Source organism: Charadrius vociferus, unplaced genomic scaffold, assembly GCF_000708025.1.
Source record: "Charadrius vociferus isolate BGI_N301 unplaced genomic scaffold, ASM70802v2 scaffold512, whole genome shotgun sequence".
NCBI classification, from domain to species: domain Eukaryota; kingdom Metazoa; phylum Chordata; class Aves; order Charadriiformes; family Charadriidae; genus Charadrius; species Charadrius vociferus.
This window is the reverse complement of record NW_009647050.1, coordinates 381,100-392,125: the sequence shown is the minus strand read 5'-3', so window position 1 is coordinate 392,125 and position 11,026 is coordinate 381,100. Positions and strand designations below refer to the sequence as shown.

General features: G+C 33.5%; 1 protein-coding gene across 1 annotated transcript in view; it reads left to right on the top strand.

The window, feature by feature from the left end:
* Positions 1-11,026, top strand: part of DNAH12 (dynein, axonemal, heavy chain 12) — a 68,141-nt gene that overhangs the window by 51,581 nt on the left and 5,534 nt on the right. Inside the window, exons 54-64 of the mRNA XM_009895746.1 lie at positions 1,187-1,401; positions 2,376-2,568; positions 3,416-3,608; positions 4,598-4,770; positions 5,264-5,404; positions 6,054-6,212; positions 7,234-7,378; positions 8,241-8,391; positions 8,722-8,975; positions 9,545-9,685; positions 10,514-10,651. Coding sequence (XP_009894048.1) covers positions 1,187-1,401; positions 2,376-2,568; positions 3,416-3,608; positions 4,598-4,770; positions 5,264-5,404; positions 6,054-6,212; positions 7,234-7,378; positions 8,241-8,391; positions 8,722-8,975; positions 9,545-9,685; positions 10,514-10,651 — 1,903 coding nt within the window. The remainder of the gene's footprint in view (positions 1-1,186; positions 1,402-2,375; positions 2,569-3,415; positions 3,609-4,597; positions 4,771-5,263; positions 5,405-6,053; positions 6,213-7,233; positions 7,379-8,240; positions 8,392-8,721; positions 8,976-9,544; positions 9,686-10,513; positions 10,652-11,026) is intronic.

The window sequence follows — 11,026 nt, the reverse complement described above, 5'->3', positions numbered from 1 at the left end:
TGGAATCTTTTTTCCCAGCTCCTGTGAAATTGAAGAGGAATAAAACTTTAGAGATTTGTGTATGTAGTTACTTGAAAGTTTTCCTTTCAGGAGATGCAGTGCTCTTGGATAAAGTGGTTTGGTTTTGGTTTTGTTTTGTTTTTTTAATATTGTACCTTGTCCTATTACTAGCTAATGAAACATTTGTAAGAATCAGTTTTAGAACTGCACAGAAATCCTCATTCTTTACGTGTTAAATGATAAGATTCAGGTTATGTAAATTGCAGGGTCCAGATATACCACAGTCCACTTCAGGTTCTTACAGTTATAAGGCTATCATGTGACAATTTTGTTTTATAGATATTTATTGTGTGTGAAACTCACATCTATATAAAGGATTCTACTTTAACTACTTTTTTTTTTTATACCAACTGGAATTTTATTTCAAGGATGATATCTATTACATTATATGAAAACTTGTGATAGCTGTCTGCAAATAAGCTGCACTCAGTAGAAATACAAGATTGTAAAACTTTCTAGTGATGTTCTTGTGATCTGTGTTCTCTTAAGAATTAGTCTTCATGATAGATTCAGATTATATTCAGATTACAGTGTGTAATTCCATTTTTAGAATGTTGCGTTGTTCTCTGAGGCTGCAGTTAGAGGAGGTGTTTGATATTATTCATGCCTGACTTACTAAAATACATACATATAGATGAAAACAGCAAGTTGCAAATCTGTTGAACAAAATTAAAAGTGTCACCTTTCCCTGCCCCGCTTACATTGCCAGTCTTATACTAGCTGATATACCAACATATCAGATTTAAATTGCAACTAATTCTTGACTTTTATTTTTTAAGTGAAAAAATATATGAGAAAGAACTCAATTTCTAAAACTATATAAATTCTAAATAATTAGAATTCCAGGGGAGAGGCAGAACAAGATTTTACAAGAATTCTGCATTCTGGTGTGTTTTCTGAAAAATGTTATGAACTTTTTTTGCAACTCTTAAAGCTATTTTTGGTATTACTTTTCAAATTATGATAAAATACCTATACCTTAATTTTTCACTGATCTCTTAGAATAACAGAATTAAAATTGTATCACTTTTTCCTTGACAGCCTGACACAGAAATATTTTAAAATAATAGTTTAAAATTTTGAAAAACTCCTGCAAGCACTGAGAAAACTGTCTGGTATGTTCTAGGCCATTAATGATTGATCCTCAAGGTCAAGCAAATAAATGGATCAAGAATTTTGAGAAGGAAAACCGCCTGAATGTTATCAAGGTCAGTGACACAGATTATATGAGAACCCTGGAGAACTGCATTCAGTTTGGCACTCCACTTCTGCTTGAAAACGTTGGAGAAGAACTAGACCCATCACTTGAACCTTTGCTACTTAAACAGACTTTTAAACAAGGTATAGCTAAATTAATTTTGAACCCTGAAGTAGATTACATTAATGTTTGTCTTGGAGACTATGACACTGCCTGATATTTTTCTTATTACTGTGTGGTTTACTGCTGCCTGTCGTAAGAGGAAGCTAACTTCATAACAGCCTGAAGTTTTATTTTATATTTTAGTAAGTACTAAAGTACTTTAAAGTAGTGGTAAGTACTTAGTAAGTACTAAGTACTTTAAGATAGTGGTTCTATGTGAAAACCTTCACCATGTCACTATAGGAGACTAACTGAAGACACTTGACTCTGCAAAGGGAAGAGTCTCCATGAAATGATGTTTTGCTTGTTCATTTTCATATGTTTTAGTCTAGTACTAATATTTACTAAATTTTGCACAAATCAAGAAAAGCTGTCTAGGCATTTTGCTTAAGGCACAATTTTCCTGTGTTTCTGTGAAACTTGCTAAGTAGCTATGAATTTGATTTTTCAACTTTTCTTTCTTTTCCTCATGGGAAAACACAGGAAAATGCAGATAAACACAAATATGTTTTTCTTCCTTCTTGCATAGCTTATCTTTACTGGTTTTCACATTCATAGTTTTTTTTAAAAAGAAAAGAAAAGAAAAGCTCAAACGCTTTTTTTTTTTTTTTTGAGTTTCCTATTTCAGACAGGTAATTCAAGGAAAGAACAGTCTGTAAGAATATCATATTTGAGAGTAATTCCATGGCTCTTTCTTACCATCTCCAGTACTATATATGCATATTGAAAGTACGGTAGTAATCAGATTGACTCTATTTCATCTGCTAAGAGTAAAATGAGGCCTCACTGAAGTTTTTAAGAATTCTTCAGAGGAGCAGATTTATTTATTTATAGTTTCCAGAAAATTTGTCATTGGCAAGAAATTTTCTTTTATTTAATCACAAAAGTAATCTTTTTTTCTCTAAGTAATTGAAGTAGATAACAGTTTTCTTAACTTTTCTCGTCTTAACTTAAGGAGGCGTGGAGTGTATCAGGCTTGGTGAGACCATTATTGAGTACTCCAGTGATTTCAAGTTTTTTATTACCACAAAACTGAGAAATCCACATTATATGCCTGAACTTGCTACAAAAGTTTCTTTACTCAATTTTATGATAACACCAGAGGGACTTGAAGACCAATTGCTAGGTATTGTAGTAGCAAAAGAGAGGTAAGTCTCTCTTTATGGCAAATAGCCATTTAATTTTTTTATGTTGTAGTTCCAAGGAAATACGAGATTAATTGATTGTAAAGTAAAATTAAAGTTACGTGGTGTAAATGTTGCTCAGTAACAGCTTTGGGGGGGGAAATAAGATGTTTTTCTAGTTTTCATATCTAAAAAGTTTGTTAGGGAAACACATTGTCATGTTTACTGTGAGGTAAGTGATAATTAAAACGGCAGATGTAAAATCATTGTTTTTTCATGGCACTTCTCTCCTGAAATATTCCTTGAATGTTAGAAAACTATGTAAATATTATTTGAAGTTTAAATCATTATTGTGATTTTTGCAGTGTGACTGAGCTGCCAGACAAGGATGCAGAATTATGAGGATTTAGTTTTAATTTCGTATGGAATAAATGCACAGTACCTCTGAAACTGATTATGGGTCTTATCTAAACCCTCACAGAGATACAGAGAACTAGTATCTGGGTTGTATGAAAACGTCTATGCGATTGGGCTAAAAAATTGTTTCCAGCAGTAAGCTTACTCTGCATATCACATGGTGTTTTTTCAGGCAGCAGGGATGTCATAAAGGAAAGCTAGGATGCGCTGACAGTTGCAAAATGCTGAGATGTTAAATTTTAGACCATCATTTCCAAATACCGAACTGAAGTTATGCAAAGAAATCTATGTTCAGAATTATAAATATATGCTGAACAGTAACAACCTATTTAAAAGGAAGAGAATATTCACAAATATTTAATGTAGGAAGACGGAGTCATCTTCATGGGCTACATTTACAGTCAGTGGAAGGTGAACGTTGACTGTTTTTATTGTATGTATTTTTCTTCATTAGACCAGAACTAGAAGAGGAAAGAAATGCTCTCATCCTTCAGTCTGCAGCCAATAAAAAGCATCTAAAAGAAATTGAGAAGAAAATTTTAGAAACCTTACATTCATCTGAAGGGAATATTCTGGAAGATGAGACTGCTATCGAGGTCTTGGATTCTGCTAAAATAACAGCTAATGAGATCACTAAAAAACAGCAGGTAAGGAATGCGGGTGTGTGCTTTCCGTAACAATACATAGAAATTAAATGTTAAAATTTTCAGCTAGCAGATCTGCGAATTACATGCAAAGCACAAGGAGGAAATTCTGTGCTTGTGAAATGTGAAGAGAAATACTTGAATCCATTCTAGAATCTTCACTGAGTGTTTATTCAGTCTTTAATTTAAAATGCATTAAAGAATGTGTATCTATCTATAAGGACTGAGTGAAAAGTAATAAATTCTGAAGTGAAGGTAATATGCTAAGATAAAGGAAGGAACGGATTTTTTAAAAGTACAAAAATATTCAGGGAGACATTAATAATCTGGGTCACTAATATAGGTATGCAAGTCCAGATTCTTTTGTTGTACTCGGTGCATAAAATACCAGCTGCAGTCAATGAGAGCTAAATATTATTGGTAATATAATAAAGATTTTTAATTTTTTTTTTAATTACTATAGACTTAATATAAATCAAATATTAGTGTTTTCTTTAAACTGATGTTGGCCTTACTGCTACTTATTAATGCCTATCAAATATAATCTCAGAATTTGTCTGATGGTCAGATTTTGAAAAACCTTTTTAAATTCAGAGTATTGTTTTGTATAAAGCTGATTTACAGTAGAAAAAGTAGAGCTTAAATACATAACCAGTCTGAAATTAGTCATATTTTTGAATACTGCATAGATAGATCGATACTTTTGATGCTAAATGTTGCAACAACACTGTTGTGCCTCCTTTGTCCTTTGTTTTGACTATTCCATCCTGTAGTATAGGTAAGTAGATCAGGCAGTACTATGTTAGGGGCAAGTACTCACTTTACCTAGTGTAGTCATTACCTACTGTGATTGTGTCTTTTGGAACATAAATTGTCTTACTCTGGTGTTATAAAGTGCTCTAGAGAACTATTTTAATAATGTTATTAAGTAGTAATATTTTTGTACAAAGGACATTGAAAGCTTTTCTTTGTCCACTATTGTTGATATTTAGATTGCAGAGAAAACGGAACTTAAAATAGCTGAATCTCGAGAAGGCTATCGAGCTATTGCAAAGCATTCATCGGTGCTGTTCTTTAGTATTGCAGACTTGGCAAACATTGATCCCATGTACCAGTATTCCCTTAGTTGGTTTGTTAACCTCTTTATCAACTCTATTCATGACAGGTAAATAAAGTCTTTCTGGTGTAAAATAAAGTTTTCTTTCTCTTCCTATGAACATTTTGAAACCATTTACCTCTTATCCCTACTTAAATGCAGACTTTTGAAACAAAATATGATATGTTAACGAAGTAAATGCTCTTCCTAGTTACTGTTTGAGCAAATCAAGAACTGTAAGCATGTGCTTTATTTAAGTATTTTTAAGAACATGACTTATAGAAAGGGTGAGGTCTGGTTCTGAACTGGGCTCCATTATGAACACTGTGTGCTACCACCTAACTGTGGCAAATTGATTTCAGTTCATTATTTCACTTGGGACTTTTAGAAGAGCTGTAAAACAGAGTGTAATTGAAATTTTGGGGAAATTGGCATCTAAGTCCCTTGTGGAGCATGTGGGTCTAATATAAATCCTCCGCAACCCTAAATAGATTTAGGTTTCTTAACTGATTTGCCTAAGTTATTCAATTTGAAATCTGTTTCTCACTTCTTTTCTTTTTAGTAACAAATCCAAAATTTTGGAGAAGCGACTTCGATATCTAAATGACCACTTCACATACAATTTGTATTGCAATGTGTGTCGTTCACTGTTTGAAAAGGACAAGCTGCTCTTCTCGTTTTTGCTATGTTGTAGTCTTCTCATGTAAGCTCATTATTGTAAAGTCTCGTAATAACAGAAACTAATGATTTTTCTTATGGAAAAAGGTATTGATGAGATAGCATGTTCTCGTGCATATGAGTAATAATGCCTTTGGAGTAAGGGCATGAATGTTTGGGGTTTTCTAATACTGATAATACTGAACTCGCAGTCTTTTCTCTTCCACCGGCTTTTTAGTTTTGTCTTCCGTTTTTTTTTTTTTAATTTTGTGTGAATACATTGTGAAAGGAAACATAAGTTCAAAATTGCACCATCGTGACCATAGCATACACTCTTACGTAATTACAATGAGTACACATCTGTATATGGACCATTCCTGGGCCAATTTGTAAGGCTGCTGTTTTCCCAGAACCCATTATATTCCATAAAGCCTTTAAAAATCAGGAATAATTGCACTTTTTAAAAACAAATAAGCAGATATATACCATTTACTTGAAACCCTTACTGTAGTCTTATTCAGTCATTTTTACCACACAGTTTTTTAATTGTATAGAATACTGAGATCTGATCTCAGCTGTTACTGCAGTAGAAGTATTACTAAACGGCAGTGAAGTGTAATTAATTTTGAGCAGCTCTTTATATGATGTAAAATTGTACCTCAACAACTGAATATTATCTGTTTTTTTTAATATAGAGCGAAAAATGAAATAGAACAGCAAGAGTTTATGTTCTTACTAACTGGGGGTGTGGGTCTCAAGAATAAGTACAAGAATCCAGATCCAACATGGCTACCAGATAAGAGCTGGGATGAATTATGTCGTGCAAGTGAAATCCCAGCTTTGAAAGGACTGAGGTACAGAAAAATGTTGATGTGAATTAGCCTTGTTTTTGACCAAAACGTGTAACATGCTGAAAGAAATGTTTCCTATACGTTTTCCAAATGAGTGCCAGAATGCCAACATGGTAAAAGAAACCCTCTTTCATCCTTAGGTTTGCTTCACTTAAATAAGTCACACAGTCAGATCGCTATAATTATAATATTATTTAATGAAACTATTTTCCTAAATTGTATAAGGTATTCCATAAAGAAATTTTTCTTTTGGAATGTCTCCATGGTAGAGAAACAGTGTTTCAAGGGGGTCAATGGAGGCCAAAGGAAGTATATGTAGCAAAATTCCACTGCAACGCTGGGGGAGGAATTTTTCTAGTAAAATTAATCTGCTGAAATCAGGAGTATTTCACCCTGGATTTAAATAGAATTTAACCATAAATTCTGGAGCCAGCAAGGCTGTACAAGTCTTGCATATAAAGAGTTGACGGAACCCGAATACTTGGCGGATTTGGATCTGACTGCAGAAACTCTGCTTTGTTAGAAGAAATTATTTGGGGCTGTTTTGTGTTTCTGCCCTTTGGAGCTTTAGTAGCAATGTGGATGATGATCTAGCATTTAAATAGTCTGAGCATTGTCCCAGTGCAGAGGATGTACTCTGCATGTTGCATGAAGGAAAATATTATTTTTTTTTCCCTGGTCAAATTTCTGGGTGACTTTCTTCGATTAAAGAGTGGGGATTTCCTGAAGTATGAGAGGCAGAAAGTTCACTCAGACCTATGAAGGTCCAGGCAGCGCTGGCTAGAGGAATAGGCAGAACTTACTGTCAACTCGAAACCTTTCAGGTGGAGTCTTGTATGTCTGCAATAGCATGATGGGAAAGGATTTTTCACTCTTCAGCATGAAGAAGCTCAACTGTAGGAATATTTGCTGATGTAGATGTGGAGTGGCTTGTATGACAATACAATGTAATTGGCTTTTGATAAACATCAAAGAACAGACTCCAGGTATTTACAGTAATTGTAACTGGTTTTTTTTTCTCTAGGAGTCACATCTCTGAAAATATAGGTGAATGGCAAAAAATTTATGACAGCAAAGAGCCACAAAGCTTTCCATTACCAGAACAATTTAATACTACATTAAATGAATTACAAAAGATTATAATTCTTCGGTGCTTAAGACCAGACAAGGTAAAATGACCTGTTATCAAGTGTGTGTACGCTGTTCTATGTCTTATAGCATAGTTTACACTGGTTGTTACAATAGCTAATCTTTTCTGCATCATATTTTATTAAGAAAAGAAATGCTATACTTCTTTTTCAATTGAGCAACACAAACACCACAAGCATCAGCTAAGATATTTTGTCTGACGTGGTTTAATGCATCTTTCAGAGTATACTCATTGTTTTAGTTTTCTTTAAGTGCTTATTCATATTTAGTCTGTTTGCTGGTGGACCTAATGTACTCGAGAGTGGGATGTATTTGCCTGAAGAAACAGAGTATGTAATACCATGGGCTTTCATACAAAGGGTTCCAAGGCAAGGAGAGATCAAGTGTGTTGATTTGAATAGCCAAGGTGAACTTTTAACACATACTGCCTTTGGTACACTTAGCAAATTATATTGTGTGTACTTTCAATGTTAGTACATATTTTAAATTTAAAGTACATATTGCAATTGCTCCTTAGAATTAATTAGAAAATAATTACATTAATATTTACTAAGGGGGAATGTGCTGGTCTTCTACATCAGGTAAAGCCTGAATTAAAGTCTTAACGTAATTTAATATTGTTTATATGAGGTATGTTATTTTTTATTTTCTAAAAGCATTATTATTCCTCTTGTAAGAAAAAAAAAAAAAGCAGGAGGATGTCATCAAGAGGTGAAACCTTTGCTTCTGAAGCATTCAGCAAGACTAGTCTCAAATCTGTGCAAAGCAGAGAGGTTTCTGTAGGATCAGGAATTTAACTAATTTATGATACATAAAATATGCTGTCAAATGTGCAGTTACATTTAATTTATGTTAATGGTTTGTATTTACTTTTTTTACCAGATTGGTCCAGCTATAACAACATTTGTAACTGATAAACTGGGGAAGAAATTTGTAGAGCCACCACCTTTTGATCTAACAAAAAGTTACTTAGATTCAAATTCTACAATCCCTTTAATATTTGTGCTATCTCCAGGAGCAGATCCCATGTCTAGTAAGTACACACAGAAAGAGAAAACAAAAGCATAGTACACCTTTTCAGGTTAGGGACCTGAATTCCCCCTTCAATACACAATGAGGATTATTTTGCACTTTGTGCAAGTAGGTTGAAGTGCATCATGTCACACTGGTAAAATTCTGTGCTCTCTAAAAATGGGAATGATATTTTAGACTGAATAAATATTACACTCTACATCAAAGCTATACCATCTTTTTGTATGTATATTTTAAAAAAATAGTAAGAAACATTTTAAAATATTTTTTTTCCTGACATAGTTGTTCTTTTTAATGATGAAATGCTAAAATCTTATGCTTTCTACTCAAGGCCTCCTGAAATTTGCAAATGACAGAGAGATGGTCGGAAATAAGTTTCAATCCATTTCATTAGGACAAGGACAAGGACCTATAGCTACAGAAATGATTCAGAAAGGAATGGAAGAAGGAACCTGGGTTTGTTTACAAAACTGTCATTTAGCTGTCTCATGGATGCCGACACTGGAGAAAATATGTGAAGAGTTTAACAGCGAAAAATGTCATCCAGTCTTCAGACTTTGGCTTACTAGTTACCCTTCACCAAAGGTACATGCATTGCCAAATATTCTGTATTTGGGGAAAGGAAAAGTTGATGACATTTTTAGGAAGTAGTCATATCACTGAATGAGCTGATAATATGGAACTTCTTTGAAATACAATGAGGCTGTTGAAGAGGTAATTTAATCAAGAAAGGACATTTAAAAAAAATAATCATAAACAAAGTAATACCAAGCTTCCTTTGTAATATTTTAATATTGTGATGTGTGATATTTTGTGTACTAGTGAATGGAACTGCATATTGCCAGCATATGTAATTAAGAAGTTTTTATGCTGCCACTGAGGCTTTGTTTTACAAAAATTCAAAAATTTAATTTTGCACTTTATTTATAAGGTGTTGAATGCCAAGAAAACATTTTAAAATATAGGTTTGCAGTTTACAGCAAGGTCTTACTTTCTTGATGCATTTCAGATTTTTTTTAAAGCTGTTGATGTTTACAATTTAATTTCTTACAGGTAATTGTTTATATAACAAACAGAGTAATAATATATTGTTATGACAATATAGTGTCTATTCCACACTTTCTGAATGCAGTATTGCTGGGTTTTATTTCTAGTTTCCAGTAACCATTCTGCAGAATGGAGTGAAGATGACAAATGAACCTCCTACTGGTCTCCGGTTAAACCTCCTTCAGTCATTTCTTTCTGATCCTATTTCTGATCCTGAATTCTTTTCTGGATGCCCTGAAAAGGAGCTGGTAATATGCCCATCTGTTGAGAGCTTTATTCCTTTTTTTTTTTTTTTTAAATCCACAGATATACTGATTTCTGTCCAGTGAATATTATAAGCTAAAATTTTTTACTATGGTTGTGGGTTTAGGTTTTGCAATTATAAAGATGACTAGCTGATTACTCTGCCAGGTAATTTCACATGGCAATATTTAAAATGGTTTCTTAGGCTTTATTAAATTACATACATATTAAACACGCGCATATTACACAAAGTACACAAACTCTGAACATTGATTAGTAGGGAATACTTATCATTATCCGAGACTGTGAGCACTGGGAAGATCTTTCTTGCTCCCAGGGACCAGTACTGCAATGCCCATATGTCTTATTGATAAATGATGAACCACTTAGCTAATCATTACCTGTGAAGGAAGTGAAGAAACAGTGGGATTACTCAGAGATATGAGTATAATAATCAATATTCATAGGTATAAATGGGTGCATATAAAGACTTATATTAAACAGTACATCTGTATTTTATGTTTGTCTAATGAGCCTTAAAAATAAATATCTGGTGCGGTTTGAATTCCTGTGAAGTGAACTTCCTTTTACATGGAAGAAGAGAAAAATCTTGTGTGATGGTACTTGAGGAACTAGCTAAATGTGCTTGTGTATGTGGCAACTATGTGCATATTTGTTCCCAAGTCAAATAACTGCAGCATACTTAATAGTTGCCTGTATTTGTACCCTAGATGTAGAGAGGTAATCAAATGGTGTGTTGTCTACGTAAGTTACAGACTAGCACAAGTGTATAGGCTAGTTAATAATACTCTTTTGGTTTGTTTTTCCCAAAGGTATGGGAGAAACTGCTCTTTGGAGTTTGTTTTTTCCATGCTCTTGTTCAGGAGAGAAGAAAATTTGGGCCTCTTGGTTGGAATATACCCTATGGATTTAATGAATCAGACTTGCGAATCAGTATCAGACAGCTGCAGGTAAAAATCATCTATTGCTACCTTTAACTCTGATCTTGCCAAGCGTAGGATTGAGCTGAGTCAAAACGGAGGAATACACTGAAGTTACACCAAATGTTCATAGATTATCATTGCTTCAGTTCAGCTACAAAGGCGAGGAATGTCAATTATATTATAAATATTTTCAAAATTACAAATGAAATAAAATTAAAAATTATTCTTCATGAAATTTAGATTCATACAGATATATGGAATATAATGAGTATATATGAGTATCATAGGAGTTAAAATTGTCATACATAAGAGCTTGGTGTGCTTTAAGTAACATGATATCAATGACAGTCACCTGTTATGGTGGTTTTTGTGGTTAGGACAAGGAAATTTTTTTTGCTTATG